Below are 19,616 nucleotides of genomic sequence, written 5' to 3' on the forward strand. Positions count from 1 at the left end.
AGATTGTAGTTTTATTTCCTGCACATCAACTGGTTTCAAGTTTGGTTAGAGTATAACTTATTAAGAATTAGTAAGTAATTAAATTTAATTCTTAAAATATTTAATTAAGAGGTTTCTGGTAAGGTTGCATTTGACATTTACAGGCAAGCTGACGGCATTTCAGTTACATGTGCTCAAGGAAATACTTACCTGTTTGTATAACACTGAAATGTTAGGAATGTCACACAGAAAAACAGGCCAGGCCCTTTAACTGGGATTTAGGTCATTGTAATGGATTTATAAAAATAAAAAAATAAAAAAATGGCATTCATGTAAAGAGAAAATAAACAAAAAACAGTTTGCCTTTGTTGGGAGTTTACTGGTATGGCGTTGAACAGGTTTTTGTTGAGAGTGTTTTCCCTTTATCTGCCATCTTTACATAAACATATTTTAATAACCAGTAAAAAGAAGCCTTAAAGTCTTCTGCCGTGAACAGAAGCTTTAGTGAGTGTGGCAGCATGAACGGTACACATCCTACAGAAATTAGTAATTGTTGCATATATTAATTCTCAATCTAAACTTCATCACATTTGACAAGTTAATATGTTCTAGCACAAAAAGTTTTTTTTTTCAGAACAAGTTGAGAATGCTTTTCATTGTATTGTTCAAAAAAGCAGTAGTGGTGCCAAAGTGCTTTACATGGGGGAAAAAAACTTTGGAAGGGCGGGAAATGAGAACAGCAGAGTGGAAAACCATCACAAGTGAAATAGGTATTTTCAATTGTTTTATTTTTGATGAGTTTTTAAATCATAAGTTTGCCAAAAAAAAAGAATTTGCTCTTACCACAGCATGGAAACTGTTCATAATTTGGCTAAGGACAAGGGGACATGCACACTACAGGGGCGTAGCAAATAATTTGGGGGGCCCGGGGGGTCTGCCTTTATTTGCCGTATTATAGCGCCGCCCCTGGTTCAACAAACGCTTACTGAAAATATTTTCATTCTTTAGTAAAATTTGGTTTGACCAAAATTTAAAGTTGTTCAGAAGTTATAAATTGAAATATGGTCATTTTTGCTACTTCTCACAGTGTAAATTTAGCTTGGGGTGTAAAGCTTAATCCCTGTGAATTATGTTAGAATGAACTTTGATTGTGGTGTTTTTTTTGCTTGGTTGTTTGTTTTTTTAATCAGAATTTAGAACATGTAATTAAAAAATAGTTTTGAACATGACTCATTAACCTCAAACCAACTTACATTCCTTTCCAGATTTATTAAACTCACCTTATCTACAAGAACTCGTTTTGAGTTTCCTGACTTTCTTCTACGTCATTCATTCCTATTTACAGACCAAATTGTTGGTACTTCCCTGCTAGAAAAACATACAGAGGTCGCGGCATGCTCCTAATGAGACGACGGATGGTGTCTTGTGGCATTTCCTCCCAGATCTGTGTGAGGGCATCCCTGAGCTGTTGTACAGTCTGAGGAGCAACCTGGCGGTGCCTAATTGACCCAAACATAATGACCCAGAGATGTTCTACTGGGTTTAAGTCAGGGGATGGTGAAGGCCATTCAACTGTTTCAATTCCTTCATCCTCCAGGTACTGCCTGGATACTCTTGTCACGTGAGGCCGGGCATTGTCGTACATTAGGAGGAAACCAGGACCTACTGCACCAGCGTAGGGTCTGACAATGGGTTCAAGGATTTCATCTGGATACCTTATGGCAGTCAGAGCACCATTTCCTAGGCAGTAGAGGTCTGTGTGTCCCTCCATGGATATGCCTCCCCAGACCATCACTGACCCACCACCAAACCTCATGTTGAACCACGTTGCAGGCAGCATAACGTTCTCCTTGTCTTCTCCAGACTCTTTCACGTCTATCACAGGTGCTCAGGGTGAACCTGCTCTCGTCTGTGAAAAGTACAGGGCGCTAGTGGTGGACTTGCCAATTCTGGTGTTCTTGAGCAAATGCCAGTCGAGCTCCACGGTGTTGGGCAGTGAGTACAGGGCCCAGGACGTCGGGCCCTCAGGCCACCTTCATGAAGTCTGTTCCTGATTGTTTGGATAGAAACATTCACACCAGTGGCCCTCTGGAGGTCATTCTGTGGGACACGAGCAGTGCTCAGCCTGTTCTGCCTTTCACAAAGGAGCAGGTATTGGTCCTGCTAAGGGGTTGAGGACCTTCTACGGCCCTGTCCAGCTCTCCCAGAATAACCACCAGTCTCCTGAAATCTCCTCCATGTTCTGGAGATTGTGCTGGGAGACACATTAAACCTTCTTTTCGCAGCATGTGAGGATGTGCCATCCTGGAGAAGTTGGACAACCTGTGCAACTTCTGTAGGGTTAAGGAATCGCCTCATACTGCCAGTAGAGATAATTATCAAGCCAAAATCAGCACGAGTGGAAAACCAGCCAAAAAGATCAAGAGGAGAAACTTGAAATGACCTCCACATGTAACACCAGTCCTGTTTTGAGGGTTTTCTAATTGTTGCCACTGAAGAGCACCTGCTGTTAATTCCATGAACACCAATACAGCTGAAATTGATTAACGAAGCCCTCAGCTGCTGAACCAACCAGAAAGTTATCAGACAGGTTTAATTCAATTCATGACAGGCCCAAGAAAAAAAAAGAGTTCCTTTAATTTTTGTGAGCAGTATATATTCCATGACCGGTGTTGGGGCATCTGATGCACCCACCTTAGACTGCCACCCAATCCACATTGCACAGACCCTATTTGAGCCCTCCTGCAGGTGGTGGGTCCACTAGAAATGTCTTATAGTGCAAGCCCCAACCCCGGTGAGGCCAATCTAGGCGATGCAAAAGTATCTTGATGGGTAGTACTCTTACAGGGGTTATGAACTGCTCTTTGTCTGGATGGTCACCTAGGACCTGTCTGCCATTAGAGTCCCAACCAGGAGCATAAGTCCCAGACAGCGCAGCTCTTGAGATCACTCGAGCTCTCAAACCATGTTATGGTTCTTGGACAGCCCTGGAATTCCTCGAGGTCCTCCTCCCTGAGGAGGTGGAATAATTGAATGCCAGGGAAATCTGGGAATGTTTGCCTGGACTGCTGCCCCCATATCAATGAATTAATATAAAACAGGCCTGCAGTAAGGATAATACCCTATTAAAAATAGAAAATATTGTGACAACAAGGAGATGTGAAAGGATCGAGGGTTGGCAGCTCCAGGCCTGAAGAGCCAGTTCATATTTTCCAGATATTCTTGTCCAATCCACCACTGATTAACTCGTTCTAGTGTGTCCAGCCAATCAGAACACGACAGTGCAGGGTATGATAGAAAACACACAGGAATGTAACTTTCAATCCCCACCCCTGATCCTGAATTAGCATTGCAGCTGTTTTTATTAAGCTTCTAATACTTCTGGACTGACTCACTTGAGTCTTCAATCATTCAATCTGTGCCAGTTTTTTTTACTTCTATAAGGTGTTTCAATGGCAGTTTTAGAAACATTGAATAGCACGATTGAATAGTCTTTCAGGACAGGGATTTAGTCTTGTTTGATTTTTCAGACCACACCTACAGTATATATCTACCTAAAGATGCAAATCAGAAAGCTGCATACCTGAGATAGAATGCATAAGCAGACACTTGGTTTCTTAGTTTCATTTCTTTCCTTGATTTAGTAACAAGTCGCAAGAAGCTGAAGAGAGAAGAGAACTAAAGACATCATGCATCAAACAAAGGTAAGAGAACGATTGTTTCGGTTATTTCACAACATTGCAGTTTTACATTGTTTCCTGCAAATCTATCATTTATTTTATGTTATTAATTGATACATTTTTTAATCTTTAATATTTTTTATAATACTTTCATAATCATTTTTGTTTAAAGAATACAAATAGTTTCGGTCTGATATCAGACATTTAGAATTTTTCAAACAGAATGAAGCCTTTTTTCAGGGTGCACATGTAACCTTCTGTGCAAAAAGAAAGGAAATAGTTTACACGCATGACACATAATACACAATTTCATCTAAATGGAATCTGTTTCGTTATTTCTCTGGTTTCCTCCTGAAACAAAGACGGATCAGTTCAAAAAAATTGTGAAGTGGTGATGCCCCACATTCCCTATTATGATATTGAGAAAGAAAAAGAATCTAAAGCTACAATTTGTGTTTCTCATTCATTAATTAACAAGCTTTTTAATCATAAAAAATAAGATGGACTGGTGACGCCTAAATAACACATTTTTTAACATACTGTGGTCACTTTTCTATGCTTTAGAATCTACTGAAATTGCATTGATTGTGTTGAAAAGTTGTGTTAAGCAATGTGTTGCAACAATGGCACACGAGACGTCTCTGTTTTGGCAGGCGACTCCTCCTGTTCCCCTTCCACGGAAGCACTTGACCTCTAAGGCAACATCTCTTGACGAGGAGCAGCTACGTTCTAACCGTTCGCCTGAGGCTCCGGCAGAGGTTCGTGCTCGGGTTCAGCAATAGGCAGTGAAACATTTTTGACATGACATCGTGAAAACACTGACCTCTTTTGCTTGAATTCAGACAAGTCCCTGTCCGACCAAACCACCCCCGGTGCTGCCCAAAACAAAGATCATCAGGCAGAAATCGGAAATGATTCAAACTTTTCCACTTTATGAAGAAATGCAGCCGCCAACGTATGAAGAAGTGTTGAAGGTGGTGTTCTTTGGATTGATTTTTACATTTCAGAAACTCTTGTCTTGAGGAGGTTAAACAGGTGAAACCGGAGTAACTTCTATAAGTATGTGATGATAGTTCAGAAGTGATGCAAGACTGCATTGCAACCACAAATGAGGATGCATACTATCTCTGCATGAATGACAGTGCAGGAGAAAAATGAAGACGACTTCACATGCTTACATGAAGACACGTTTTTGTATTCCCCTTGTCTCTTGGTTTAACAATGAGGAACCTTAATGCACTGCTTAAAAACCCACTTCAATCATCTATTGATCTATTTTAAAAGCATTCCCACGGAAACTTGAATTATTATTATGCTGTTTTTAGCCACAATTTTAAAAATGTGTCATTTTCTAGGACATAGTTTCTCCAGAGCAGCAGTAGTTCACTGGATATTCTGTTGGTGCAGAATAAGGCCCAATCCAAATTCTTCCCTTCTTCCTTCCCCTTCATTTAGCCTTCCAAATGGGGAGTTATGAAAAAATAGTGTCTCAGAATTTGGACGTCACTTTTGTTTGATGACATCACCAGTCATTGCCGGTCCGCTAGCGCGGAGCTTCCAACGCTCAAATATACATAACAGCAGTGGTTTTATGATATTAAAAAGGTCATACTAGAACAAAAAGTCATTACTTACAATTAAATATAAACTTCTGTGGATCAGAGCGCACCCATATGAATAAAAGTGCATCTCAGCCCAATCCGGTTAACTCTCACAATGGTGGACTTTGTATCCCTTTGCTTGAAGGATTTTAAAAAATATATATATTCCAGACCCCACTTACACTAAAAATGCCCTTTCAAATGGAAGAGGAGGGAGAAGGGAAGAATTCGGACTTGGCCCAAGTCTATTACCCCTTCCTGTCACCAATAACTGAGAGCTCTCTGTTTACATGCTCTCCTACTGGTTTATAGACCCAAGCTGACATAAAGTGGTTCATTTAAGAAATTATCGCAATGCGCAATTTGGCCACTAGGGGGAGCAAAGGAAAAGCAAGACCGCCATGACAATAGATCAATAAATAAACATAATAAACAATGTAATAATAAGTGATTAGCCTACTGGATTGGTTAAAGCCGTTTTTCCAACTGAAAAAAAAAAATAAAAATAAAAATGCAAAGCTACATATAACTAGTTGACTATAGGTTAAGTTAGTTTGCTATTACATTACTGGTTTAACCCTGAACCTAAATGAGTTTAACACCCCTGGTTAAGAGTCTGATACCAGCTTAGACGAGGAAAACGAAGACGATAGTGGGGAGCTTGTGGCCTGTCCATCTTTCTGAAATGGCATTTTTTCATCCGCTCCTGATTGACATTGATTTGAATAAATAAACACTCAGAAATTCAGTTTTATTCCTAGTTATCCTTAGCTTTGTATAAATTCCTTCCCTATTACCTAATTACTAAAAATCTATATAGTGTGGGACTATCCAGTGCCCTGTATTTTAAAAGCACTCAGACACCCCATTTTTTAAACAGCAAAAATGACATCACAGATTTACCAAAGTAAAATCTAATAAGTTCAAGCTAAATTACAGAGAATATTTATGAATACATTACGTTATGAAGATGAAAATATGGATGGTTTATAAAAAAAATACATTTTTATCACAAAAATTGTTCAAACGCAATGCATTGTGGTATATATTTGCCAGTCTAGAGAGCATTAATGAACTCTAGTTTTTTTCTCAGAGACTACTGGGAAATTTCCAGTACTCTGGATTTTTTCATTGTAGATTCCAACAGCTCTACAAAATGGTAAACACACTATATAGTGAGTAATGAAGGAATTCAGACATAACCTTTATATATGACCTCCATCATTGAAAAAACACCGCAAGAACATGTTAAAAACACAATTTTTGATTGGAGTGGGTCTTTAAGTTTTCACATTAAAACCTGTGTGTCACATTCTCCACACAAGGATGGAAAATTCTAGTTTAAATTTAATCCTAAAACATGAATGATCTCTAGACCAGCAGTTTGAAATGAGCTATTTGTTGCACAGAGAAGAATGAAGTGTTTGTTACATCACTGAGCTGATTCAGATTGGATCGTCAGGGGTCATGGAACGATCAAGACAGGAAGTAGACACATGCAAAGATAGAGCCAAAACGCCATGTCACTCTATGATTTTATCCACTGCTGTATGACATAACAAGCAAAAAAGAAAATCTCTGTTTTCAGGACATGGACAAACACTTTTATAAGAATGGCCATGGAGCACCTCCGGCTCTCCCAATTAAAACCCCAAAAAGCAAGCCTGATATTCAAACAGTCGCCACGGTAAATACTGCCAGTCCTAACGATGATTGTGAAGGGCTACAAACTGTTCAATAAACGTATTATTTTTTTTATCAGATTGACCAGCCACTTTCCAGCATGAACATGTGTAAGTAAATTGTGAATGATTCCTCTCATTTCATTATTTGCACTCTTGAAGTTTAACCTGGAGTCTATTGACTTGCAGCTTGGAAAGATTGCTACAATGACCTTAAGGACAAAGGGGCAAGTGAGAAAAGGTGAGTTGGTTATGTTACATTATTATTCTGTACAGGTTTTAGAGATACAATGATAATTTTAAACAAATTTATCTGTAGCTGATTCAGTTTTAAGAATTTTTCAACAGTTTAAATCCCCAAAATTTTACTTTATTCATTTGAAGTTGAATGTTTTGACTCTCTCATCTTGACTAAACTTTAAATCAAGTTTCTGGGATACTCACAAATAACTCAGTGAAGGATGTACAATTTAAAACACTCCACCACAAAATGGTGTTTTAAACATATTCTTGTGGAATTTTTCTCATGATTGAGGACATATATAAAGTAAATTAAGCTTAAAATCAGATTTCTGAATATCTTTTCTATTAAAATTGTTGTGAATCAGAAGCAGGTAAAAAAATGCTGTTGGCAAAAGCCTGTAGCAGGGACACAGGTGCTAAAATTGGTGGGTCAGGCAAGCCCCCTGCTCTGCTCCATTCTGATGTATCTAATTACATCAGAAGAGCTGTATAAAGACACATTGATTTGATTTGGTTTGAATTGATTCAATCTGATCCGAGTTGTCTTGATTTGATTTGTTTTAATTTGATTCGATTACATCTAATTTGATCTGATTTGGTTTGATTTAATTGGATTTGAAGAAATCATCTCCTAGAAAACTACACAAGTTTTTTTAAATTGTTATTTTAGCTTAAAACAAAGCATAATTATTATTAAAATACCTCTGGGAACACTTTTACAATAGATTAAAATATGATTGGAGTGTGTCTTTGAAATGTTCTCTTCAGGCAGAACAATACAAACTTGTGTGTGTGACCTGTATCAATGATTTCAGAATCATTGAAACCCTTGCTGAATATCTGTATGAGGAAGTCCAGAAGTATAACAGCCTGATGACTGAGGATGGTAAAAGTCTCAGGGAAGCCATCGATGATTTGCGCTCCATTGCCGCGAACTTAAATAAGGTAGAAAACATGAAACCATGAAAATCCAGATTATGTACAGAAAAATTTGGAGAAAATTATTTTTTCTTTCTAGGTTTCTAAAGGGACAAAGATTGCTGGCATCACAGGAGGAGCTACAACAGCGTTAGGAGGCGTGGCTGCAGCTGCTGGGGTGATTCTGTCTCCCTTCACCATGGGATCCTCACTGGCTCTCACTGCAATCGGAGTGGGCGTGGCTACAGCGGGCGGGGTCACTGGAGCATCAGCAGCCATAACAAACAAGGTGATACAACGGGATCAGATATGGTGCAATTTAGATCAGTGTTTTTCATAAAACACTACAACAGTAGGGATTTATTTGATTCCACATCAGCCCAATGAGGCCAGATTGTTTTTGTACAATCAATCAATCAATCAAGATACTTTATTAATCCCCTGGGGGGAAATTAATTGTTTTTCAGTACAACCAAGAACAAGACAAACAGAGAGAAGTAAACAGACAGTTCAAGGTTCACTGCGGAAGCGTCCACTGAGCGGCGCCCCTTATTAGCTTGGGAGAAGAAGGCCACGAGGGGGAGGGGGAGGGGGGGTTTAATGGGTGGCAAAAAAAGGTCATATCTCAACACTGTGTACAATGTTTAGATACAAGCAAAAAAATACACCATAACAAAGAAGCACAATACATTCGAAGACACAATACATGAGGTTTGGTGGGTGGGATGGGCGGAGGGGGGGGGACACCTTTGCAATAGTCCTTTAGCTGCTTCCAGGAGCACACATCCAGACTACGCTTGGGAGGGGAGGGAGATTGCAGGAATGCCGAGGTCAAGGAGGGATGAGCAGCAGTTATCGTCTCCACACACAGCTGTAGCAATAGCCTATAAATGAGAAATTACTATATTAAGGTTTTAATTCCCATGTTGACCAATCAACAATGCATCGAAATGGATGATGAGGAAGAAACTTCCAGCAGAAATAGACTCAGTGACCATCACACAACATGTGTTGATGTAAAGTAACAGATTAGAAAGTCGAACATCTGTCATAAGACAAAAGGAATACAGACAAAAAAAGAAAAAAGTCAGATTTTCTTTATTGGTAACTCTGACTGTTTTTGCAGGCAAATTTTTCCAGTGACAAGAAGAAAATTCAGCAGACCCTGCAAGACTTTGAGGATCACCATGAGAAAATTCGCTCCTGCCTGGAGTTCATCATCGAGGGCATAGATCAGCTGAAGCTGCACGGTGTGTCCACTCTGAGCCAAACCAAGACCAGGTCAGAGAAAGCGACGAAGATGCTGAAGATGGTTACCGGAGACATGAGTGCCATGGCTGGAGGCAAATGCACCAAAGTTTCCGGGACCATTCAAGGGTTTGCCCTTGGGATGGATTTATACTTCACCAAAGGGAAAGACGGGCAAAAGCTGAAAAAAGACCTCAAGTCAAAGTTTGCTAAAAATATTGAAAAGCTCGCAGAGGATCTTGAGGAAGGCTTCAAAGAGCTCTCCGACATTTTTGTTTTGTTTGGTAAGCATTATTAAGCCGCTCATGTGATTCGTAATTTGTTTATTGTTGCTTTTTTAAGTACATATTTTTGCATTTACCTTTGGTACATTTTATGTGGGACATGTTGGTTTGAATTGCTGGTAAATTTACACAAACATTAAAAATGTCAGAATAAAACAAAAAAATTTATAATAGATTACATTTTGTAACTTTTGTATCTGTTTTTTCCATTGTCAAAATTAAAATAAAGATATTTAAAAAATAAAAGTTTGGAGAATCATCATTATAAAAGAAGCAACCCACACAGATGTCATTGGTTGAGACATGCAGATATTTTTTGAAAAATGTTGCCTCTAGGATAAAATTTTTATTCTCTTATCGTTTTTCTTTTTGACTCTATTGATAGCACTATGACAGCAAAAGACTCATTTAAATGAAGAGGGATCTTGTGTTAAGTCACGAACACCAGTTAAAATATGTTTCCTGCTTGACTGGAAAAACGGGGTTTGAGAGAAAATAAAAAAACATCTTGATCTGCGTGGAACTCTGGTCCCCACGTGATAACCTGTCCAGATAAAACTCCAGGTTACATCACTGTTTTGTGAATTCTCTGATAAATGAAATGTGCAAACAGGAGAACACTTCTACTCTCACAACACTCCTCATATTAATTGATTTTTACAATTTAAGTTTAAAATGAATCCTACTTTTAAAAAAAGCAGCCCAAATGAAGTTTATTTGCTACACTCAAAAAACAAAAATTCAGCTTAAAGTTTATCAGTTTCTTCAAACCATCATGCTTCAGGGGAAATGGAACATTTAAACAAGAAATTCAACAAATGTTAAGATAAAGTAAAGGCTTTAAGTCAGTGATTGACTTTATCTGATGCTGGTTGACAGTAAAAAGCACAATCTCTCTTCACATCCAAGCAAGCTACCAAAAATCACTCTTGATGACAACACACTTCTTTATATATATACTGTTTCTTCAGAAAAATGCATAATTTTATTTTGGAGGGGTTTTAAAATGAGAATGAATGTTTATTTCTTGCTAAAAACCCTGTAATGAGTTTTCATCTTTGTTGCTGAGCAACAGAAATATCTCTGCAATGACCTCCAAAACAAGAAGGCATCAGTCAGAGGCATCCCCACCGGACCAGCAGCCATCCTAAACAAGAGACAGACGGAGATCAGATATGCTGCGATCAGTATCATTAACATTTTCTGGAGTTTTCTCCCTTTTCAGTTTTTTTGTGTTTATACACAATACTATAATAAGGTTGACTGCCATATTTTTGTGTGTGTGTGATCTATGTTAGGGACTAACAAACCTACAAACAAATGTTTCCAATGATAGGAAAATAATCAAGCAGAATGTATCTATATGTATGAATCTGATCTTCATCAATGAGGGCATTATTTGACCAGCGGAGGCTGCATACTCTCCATTGTCCAAAACACAAAAAGACACCCTCAAGGAAGGCAACAAAGGTTCTGGGGCCGGTTCAAGGGGAGATGAGTGTCATAGCTGCAAGGAGAAACACTTCTTTGACTGAAGCAATTCTTTAAAAAGTATAAAATAAAAAATAAAAAAAAATAAAAAAAATAAAAAAATAGGCAAAGACTTAAAAATAAAAAAGCTCCAGGTCCAAGTTTACAAAGACAATCTGCATTCTTCCAGAGGACCAAAGACATTGATCTTGAAAAAGGTCATATTTTGCTCTTTCAGCATTTGTTTTCAGATATTGTGCACTTAAGGGTGATATGCTGATTTTTATATCCAAATACTGGTAGTTTCTTTCATGCTTATTCCTAATTGATGCAAAACCACTTGACATAAAATGTGATTGTTTTAATGCGTTTTACGAAAACCAACATTTCACTGCAGAGTATGATTAACCACTTATTATGTTTTGTTTTTCAAAGTGTTGTTTTATTCGAGTTAATTTGATTCGATGCTCCACTTTTTAAAACTGCATGTGGATGGTGGGAAAATACGTTATTAGCGGCAGGTAACCACTAGAGGGCACCCTAAACACGTTCATCTGGTCACGAGTGTGCACTGTCGGGAGACTTTTCCATGGCGTACCAGACTTCGCCTAAAATAGGAGAGTGTCAGTGACCTCTTAACCCTACTTAAGAAAAAAACGAATATGTCTAACCATTGATAAATAAATCTTCAACCATATTTAAAATATTTTCCATAAAATCTGTATCAATTTAGGACACATGAAATACTGGTTGGTGTTTTTTCGCCAAACCATCTGGTTTCTTGATGGATAATAGCAAACACAAGACGATTTTATTTTTGTATTTGGGAAAAGTAAATCACAATCATACAGCATACACCTTACTGTGGTCTTGTTATAGTCACTGAGTGTAAAGTCCGCCAATGACTCATTGTTTACAAGCTATGTTTGACCTACATTTAACATGAGGAATGTACACATTAAGTTTAGTTCCGCTGAATTCTGGGGCGGAGATGTTCCATCCACAAGGATACGTTTGTAAAATATACCAGTACACCCTGACAAACAATGTCGGAGCCAGAAACTCATTGTGAAAAAGTAGCACCGCCCACTCGCGCCATAGATTCTAACTGAACAAGCGCTATGTGTGGCGGATGAATACCTTTCAGTAGTACTGCGACTCTTTATACCCTCGTGTTATCGTCTCCACCCGTTCTTCTTCACCAACAGGATTGTACGAGTGTTTGACCAACTGGGAGCTGTAATCGCACCAACATGGCAGTGTGAAAGCGCGGCAGCAATCTTTGCAGCGGCAACAACCCGGCAGTGCAACGGCTTATTGCACTGGCTATTTCTGGCAAAATGGCGTAAGTTTTTTTTCCTTGACAGATAAAATATAGGACTCTATTTTTTTGACAACTTACTAAAATGCCAGTTTTACTAGCTGTTTAAGAGTTAAGCAAAAGACTAGTCTGGACATAAAGTTAATTTGATTACAATATTAAAAAGCATGCGTAGAACCGGTTACTTCCCGGTGGAACTATTTGTCAGCTGTTGGAAGTTCTTTTCGCCATATGCGAGTGATGTGTCAAGCCTGGATAGGTCACATTTACTAATTTAACGAGGGCTTTACACTTTCTCACGAATTCAAAATATTGTTTATTAATTTAAAGTCAGATGTAGAGCTTAAACTTATTAAACATTGTCAACGTGGCAAGTTCAAAATGGCGTTGACTGCCGTCTACGCCTGTCCTAAGCGTTTCGTGCGGATGGCTTTGTTGTGAAAATGGCGGTAGTCCTCCCACTTCTCGGCGGTAACTCCCGGCGATGGGCGGGGCTACCGGTCAGAAGATGACCAAATTAGGAAATGTTGTCCGCTGGGGGCGGGACAAGGTGTCTCTTCAGCAAAGCAGAGGAACACAGAACATCATGGCATAAATGAAAAAATATTTACTACTACAAATACAATTGTTCTTGGTTTAAAAAAAAGAGTTTTTTTTTGTAACTTTAAAAAGTGACACGTCTGTTTTTATGGCTGCCATTAGTCAAAAACTCTTTGTAGGAAGTGAATGTAGGAGGGCTTGGTCGCTGAGTCATGCTTGTTGTAAATCATTTGTACGACATTTATACAGATTCATTGTTCTTTAAACACTTGATGCTTATTAACTTAAAGATAATCTCACAGGTTTTCCTGATTCAAAGATCCTCATTAAAATGTCCTTTTCATCGTTTTGTCTGGCAGGTCTCTCTCGGCAACCACCCTCAGCATTGCTGCCGTCGACAGCAGGACCGAACCTCTCGACTTGTCCACCCTGACAGATTTCCCTTCGTATTTGCTTTCACCAATATCACTGACCACCAATGGCCATGACACTCTCCCAGCTGGCTTTGGAGGACGTGGAGGCCCTGTGCTTAGGTTGGTGTTGGAACTATGAATTCTTCAGTGGCAGTGCTGTGTGTCGTACTCAAATGCACATTCCATCAACCACTTTCAATGAATGGATCATTTTCTGATCCGTAATCCGTGCAGATCAGTTGCCACAATTCGGAACAAACTTGCACTTTCAATGAAAAGTCTTATGTACACCAGGGTGTAAGAAAATATCGATTCAGTGAAATATCATGATACTTGTATCAATTTTAAATACTGCCAAGGTGATATTTAATTGTTATTTAAAAGCAAGCGGGTAGTTCAGTTTTGTTTTCCACTTAAATGTTTCTTCAATTACCAGAAGAAAAGCACCATGAATATTCTTGGGTGAAACCATCTTGTTTATGAGTCACAGTTGCAGCACTTAAATGTTCTGATCATTAGATACAAAATATTTTACTTTTGTGAAAAATATAACAATATTCAGATAATTATTAATACATAATTAAAAAATAGGGAAAAGTTTTCTGGCACTGTCTTGGGATATATCGGGATATGTATCGTGTCTTGCCAATAATGATAATAATAATGGATTGGATTTATCTGCGCTTTTCCAGACGCTCAAAGCGCTTACATTGTATATCCATTATTCATTCACACCTCATTCATACTTGGTGATGGTAAGCTACAATTGTAGCCACAGCTGCCCTGGGGCAGGCTGACAGAGGCGTGGCTGCCAGTACGCGCCTACGGCCCCTCTGACCATCACCGGAACATTCATACGCATTCACACACCAGTGGAGCCACACTGGAGGCAAGGAGGGTTAAGTGTCTTGCCCAGGGACACAACGACACTTGACTGGCGGGAGCCGGAATCGAACCGCCTATCCTTCGATCATTAGCCGACCCGCTCTACCACCTGAGCCAATACCCACCCATAATGTACACATGCTTGTATGTTTGTTTATTTTTTGCACATTTAGGGCTTTTGCGTTCCAAACTCTCTCAATCATGAATTGTTATGCAAGTTTCTACAACCGTTTTTGGGCTATACATACAAACCATGTTGTCACTGAATGAGCACTTAAAGTTAAAGCAAGTAAACTTTGACAAATCAGTGACTCGGATTTTATCAAATTGATCACGGAGGATCAATTGATAATCGCTGTTTGTGCCCGGTTGGAATTATGACCCAAAGTTTTTCATATATCGAAATGCGAAACATATTTGCAGCGCTTTGACATTTTGCACAAGCCTTTTCCAACTGTTGCTACATATGCTAGTATTGGGGAGCGACAGTCCAGTATGCTAACACTGTATGCTAAAAGCACATTCATGAACCTTGGTTTAGGGTGTTCTTGAACCACCGTCACATTCCTGGCGTATACGTATCAAAAACAACAAGAATTTCTATTGTTTGTCAATTTTATAGATTTGCATTTTCTAATACCAAAAACCTGATACCAAAGGGTAAAAAACGATTTCCTGTCTCATTTTCAGGGTCCTCGTTTCTGATGGCTGACCCCATTGGGCCCCTTCTGGACCAAGATGAAGAAGAAGCTCTTTCTCCTTCCTCTTCCTTAGAGGTGAAGGTGCCAATGTCACCTTCCCTCTCTTTCTCCTCATGTGCATCTGTCCATTCTCCGTATCAGACCATGTCATTTTCCCCATTCTCCCCTGCCTCTCCACCTTGTTCTCCTCCAATTCACTCCTCATTCCTGGGGACAAAGGCCGAAGTGGACCTGCTTCCATTCTCCCTGCTGGGAGCCAATGACCTGCTTGACACCCATGACGTAGCAGGAGACGGCAAAGGTGAAGATTGCTCTTATTTTTACTTTACTAGCTCAGAATGTTGCTCTTTAATCAACAAACTGAATATTAATGGTGTGTTTTCTAATAGATGATGCTTTCGAGGACATGGACTGGATGTCAGAAAAAGTTGACTTGAGTGAATTTGACCTGGATTCTCTAATTGACTCCTGTTCACCTGCATCCTCTCCTGAGGACCTCCTGGCCTCCCTTGAGTCCCACGTTGACCTAAATCTGGACTCCTTTGAAGAAACCATTGGCGTCCGGCCCAACACTTCCAACTTAGGTCTTACGTCTCAGTCCTCCCCCATAGAAATCTCTTCACCAAAGAGGGAAAGGGAAGAAGTGGCTTGTGTCCAAGAGGTTGCTGAGAAACCCAACAGGTCTCCCTCCTCAACACCCTCATCTCCTTCTCCCTCCTTCACGCTTGAGCTGGGGAGTGAGGTGGATGTTGTAGATGCTGGAAAAACCGCCGCATCCCTCGCTGCAACCATCCTCTCAGATCCTAGTGGTGTCCTTCGGAGCACCAGCCCTATCGTGCTCTCCATTCCTTCATCTGGCCACTTAGTGGTGGTTCTTACCAACAAGGAGGCCCCCTCAATATCTATACCCAGTCAGCTGGTCGAAACGTCCTCGTCAAGCGATTGCGACAGCGACTCTGGCATCGACTCAGTCGCCGGATCGCCTCCCTCTCCTCCCACGTCCCCTATGCCCGGTTCCTCCAGAACCAAGCCCTACAGCAAACCCCAGTCTGCCTCCTCATCCTCCCCTAAAGCGGCCAAGGTCAAGTCGGTGTCTGGCGCTCCCAGGGTGGTCGAGAAGAAGCTGAAGAAGATGGAGCAGAACAAGACGGCGGCCACCCGCTATCGGCAGAAGAAGAGAGTCGAGCACGAGTTGCTGAATGTAGAGCTTGAAGAGCTAGAGAAGAAGAACCACGAGCTGGAAGAAAAAGCAGAGTCCATCTCTCGGGAGATCCAATACTTGAAGGATTTGATGGAGGAAGTCCGCAAGCACCGGCGAGGAAAGAGCAGCCTGGTGGCGTAGACGACAGAAGGTTGACGTGGCGTAGTTTGATTTCCTCATTTGCTCATGCACTGTTGCTGGAGATTGAAAGTGCAGTATGTGAGTGTGTAGAACCAGGTTGTAGAAGTTGATGAGATTAGATTAGATAAGGGGGGCTGGGAGGTAGTAAGGTGAAGCATCTGTACATGCTTGTCTCTCAGCCCCCTGTATGATCTCCTTTGGATATCCCTTGATTAACAGACTCTAGCCGTACAGACAGGTATTATAGACGAGGCATACAAAGCAACAGTCATAAATAGATCATAGATGTTATTAATTGGTTATCAAGCGCAGTGACGATCCCAACGAGTAAATTTACCTTTTTAATTCACAGAGAAACTCTCCCCTGTCCTCATCTTTTTAATCCTCTCACCTCTGTTTGACCTTCCTCTAAATCTAAGTCCAGAAAGGGGCCTCAGCCTATTGAAAAATTCTTGATGTTCCACTGCTGTCAAGAGTTTTATTTCTGTAAATAATTTTCTCCTCTATTGCTAATGCGGTTTCTTTTATTTAATGCAAGGTAACTTTAAATCATCTGCCCAGTAACTCTTGGAAAAGGTGTTTGGCTTGTAAAATGTTTTGCTCTTTTTTTTTTTTTTATTTCTAATAAATATTACTTCCCAGATGACACATGTATTTTGTTTTTCTTTTTAACTTTTCGTAAGATGACTGTAGAAATGTACAAATGATTGAACAATTTTGAGTTCCTACTCAAAAAGTTCAACATGGTAAAGATTACACCATCAATCTGTGTGCAGCAAGATTTTCAAAGCTACAAAAAGTGGCTAGAGAATTCTTTATGCTTATAAAAAAATGTTAATAGTGTGTGTATATAAATATAAAGAAACAGTTAAACTTTGAAACATTTTATCAGCGAATAATGAGAAGTTAAAAAAATACTTTTAATTTCTGAGTGTAGCCTCTGATCTTAATCAGACTGTTAAAGTTCACAGCAGAATAACAAAACAGGTGTTTTTAATTGTGCTGAAGCTTTGATAGATGTTTGGAGGTGATAGAACTACGGTAAAAAGGCTGCAGTTTCTTTAGGAATTACATTAAAATTAATTTGTATATTTTAGCAATTGTAAACAAGTGCTTATCTATTTCCTAAAGCAAATCAAGAAACAAAGCTCATTTATATATAAAAAAATAAAATCTAGAGAACATTTTTTAAATCAAGTGAAAACGTCTTTTGGAACATAATTACAGAGTGAAACCTTTACTAGAAACTTTTACTAGAGTAAAACCAAAGCTTTTGATGGCGAGACTACTATTGCTAAGACATGCTGTATACCTGAGTCATAGTTTCAGTATTTACACACCGATGTGTCACAGTTATTAAGCATTAAGGAGCTAGCTTTTTTTTTTTTTTTTTTGAGAAGATGCAACATGGCACTGAGGAAGAAATAGTTTAAGTTTCAGTTTTATTAATTTATATAGCGCCTTCAAATGGCCATTGGCCAAACAAGGCGCTGTACATTAAAAGAACAATAAAAACAACAGTTAAGATATTAAAAAACAATTACAAGTAGACTTTAAGAATAAAACATAAATAAGTTGCATAAAAACACCAGATAAAAACGAGGATAAAACAGTAGAACAATAAACCACACCAGCAGAGCAGAGTCTCATACAGTGTCAAATGCATGGCGTAAATAAAGACTAAACCACCAAACTGAATCAAGAAACTTGAAAGAAAAAAAATCCTAAAATGTGAATCCATTTTATTTGTTTTTGCTACATTTACACAAAATGTCAGCGTTAAGTAATGCACACAAACACTGAAGTAACCTGAGAAAACGTTAACACACCCTGTTAAACAAACACCATACTAAGTAGGTCAATCTAGTGAAGTCTGGATTACAAATTAAAGGGAGAGAATTAGTATTTGATAGTTTGATAGTTTCTAAAACATTTGAAAACAAAGGAAACATTTAAAGTTAAGCAAAACGTAATGTAAATAAGTTACATTCTACTTTCCTTGTGCTCTCTTATGGGGTCCAGATGACCCCACCCTTATGTTGATGTGTTATTTCTCCCACGACAATGGTCAGTTTTTAATGTCTGCCACGGACACCAGTGAAGATAACCAACGTCACATGCTAGCACCTGCAAGGAAAAGGTTGCTTCCTGTCAGGGGAAATTCAAGCTGCATACAAAAAAACAGAAACATCTGAAGCTTCTGAAACCAGACTGGTCTCACATGGTGTCTGACACAAGTGGGTAGTTTGGAAAGGGGAAGCATGTGAGGGGGCACTGGGTTTATGGACTTAAAACACTTGTGTGGAAGCTTGCATACCAGAAATGTACATACACGTGTGTAAAATGTTATGGGCCACTCAGGCAAACATGCATGTTATGTTGGCACCGAATGGAGACTTCCAAAGATATCAGGTAACAAAATCTGAGTCTAAATGTGTTTCAGCAGCAGCAGAAGTTTCATTCAGTGTATGAAATAAGATTAAAGTCAGCTAATCTTGCAGGCTTGCACACGTTTCTAAGCCCTTGCTCCTGCCTGAGAGAGGCCTTGCCCTTCTGAGGAAATGCAGATAAGAAGACTGAGCTGCATTTCAGAGGACTACTATCATCCAAAAAAAGAAAAGCTTTATTGTGGCGGGAGTTGAGATTACAGTGTGTCTTTATGTGTCTTCTGATTCAGTTTTATTGTGTGTGGACAAAAAAAGGTGTGGATTTAATGTGATCACATTGCTTGTCCTAAACTACCATCAGATAACTTGCATTTGTAAATAAATATTTTTTGTTTTACACCTTCTTTTTTGTGAGGTTCTTCACGTCAGCGAAAAATGACCTTTTTTTTCCAATGGGTCTTTGTGTTGTATTTTTGGTACAACAACCAGAAACGTCACACTGAGAGGGTGTTCTGTTTCCTTCTCCCAACTGACCGTTGTTACATTTTTTTACTGTTCTGTACTAAAAGCCAATAGAGCAACTATTTGTTTCTCACTTTGACTGTATAAAGAGATCTGGAGTGGGTGAGCCCCTCCCCCCCCAAGCTTCAAGGATGAATCCAATGGATCCAAAAAGACAAAATCTCATATACTTTTATGGAAAAATAAACAGCTATGACTCAGTCATTAAAGTTGTCATTTAAACCATGACTTCTCTGCTAGTTTTTGTGAACTCATTCTTGCTAACTCTAATGTTTTTTCATTATTTTTTCCCCTTTGGTTCAAGTTATTCAAGTTATAAACTGACCAATTAAATACCTCAATGTTCCCTTGTCGAACATTCGAAATGTTTGACAAATTCTCCTGAGCCCCCATTTAAGTG

General features: G+C 39.2%; 2 protein-coding genes across 2 annotated transcripts; both read left to right on the top strand.

Moving 5' to 3' along the window:
- The first annotated feature begins 2,408 nt into the window (after positions 1 to 2,408).
- LOC112137121 (apolipoprotein L3) lies at positions 2,409 to 10,166 on the top strand. The gene is made up of 9 exons (XM_024259275.2): positions 2,409 to 3,683; positions 4,313 to 4,417; positions 4,502 to 4,633; positions 6,849 to 6,947; positions 7,023 to 7,053; positions 7,132 to 7,183; positions 8,001 to 8,130; positions 8,204 to 8,392; positions 9,230 to 10,166. The coding sequence occupies exons 1-9, from the start codon at positions 3,669 to 3,671 to the stop codon at positions 9,647 to 9,649; spliced, it is 1,173 nt and encodes a 390-aa protein (XP_024115043.1). The 5' UTR covers positions 2,409 to 3,668; the 3' UTR covers positions 9,650 to 10,166.
- Positions 10,167 to 12,232: 2,066 nt separating this feature from the next.
- On the top strand, positions 12,233 to 16,953 carry atf4a (activating transcription factor 4a). The gene is made up of 4 exons (XM_024259269.2): positions 12,233 to 12,450; positions 13,326 to 13,499; positions 14,955 to 15,266; positions 15,355 to 16,953. Exons 2-4 carry the CDS (start codon positions 13,445 to 13,447, stop codon positions 16,305 to 16,307), a joined length of 1,320 nt encoding a protein of 439 aa, XP_024115037.1. The 5' UTR covers positions 12,233 to 12,450; positions 13,326 to 13,444; the 3' UTR covers positions 16,308 to 16,953.
- The last annotated feature ends 2,663 nt before the right edge of the window (positions 16,954 to 19,616 follow it).

This window comes from Oryzias melastigma, linkage group LG1 (genome assembly GCF_002922805.2).
Source record: "Oryzias melastigma strain HK-1 linkage group LG1, ASM292280v2, whole genome shotgun sequence".
NCBI lineage: Eukaryota > Metazoa > Chordata > Actinopteri > Beloniformes > Adrianichthyidae > Oryzias > Oryzias melastigma.

Bases quoted from the DNA above. Each gene is read 5' to 3' on its own strand.
- LOC112137121 (XM_024259275.2), top strand. The intron at 4,634-6,848 runs GTGGTGTTCTTT...CTCTGTTTTCAG, and splicing joins CGTATGAAGAAGTGTTGAAG to GACATGGACAAACACTTTTA. The intron at 7,054-7,131 runs GTAAGTAAATTG...ATTGACTTGCAG, and splicing joins ACTTTCCAGCATGAACATGT to CTTGGAAAGATTGCTACAAT.
- atf4a (XM_024259269.2), top strand. From the start codon at position 13,445: ATGGCCATGACACTCTCCCAGCTGGCTTTGGAGGACGTGGAGGCCCTG. The intron at 13,500-14,954 runs GTTGGTGTTGGA...TCTCATTTTCAG, and splicing joins CGTGGAGGCCCTGTGCTTAG to GGTCCTCGTTTCTGATGGCT. The intron at 15,267-15,354 runs GTGAAGATTGCT...GTTTTCTAATAG, and splicing joins CGTAGCAGGAGACGGCAAAG to ATGATGCTTTCGAGGACATG.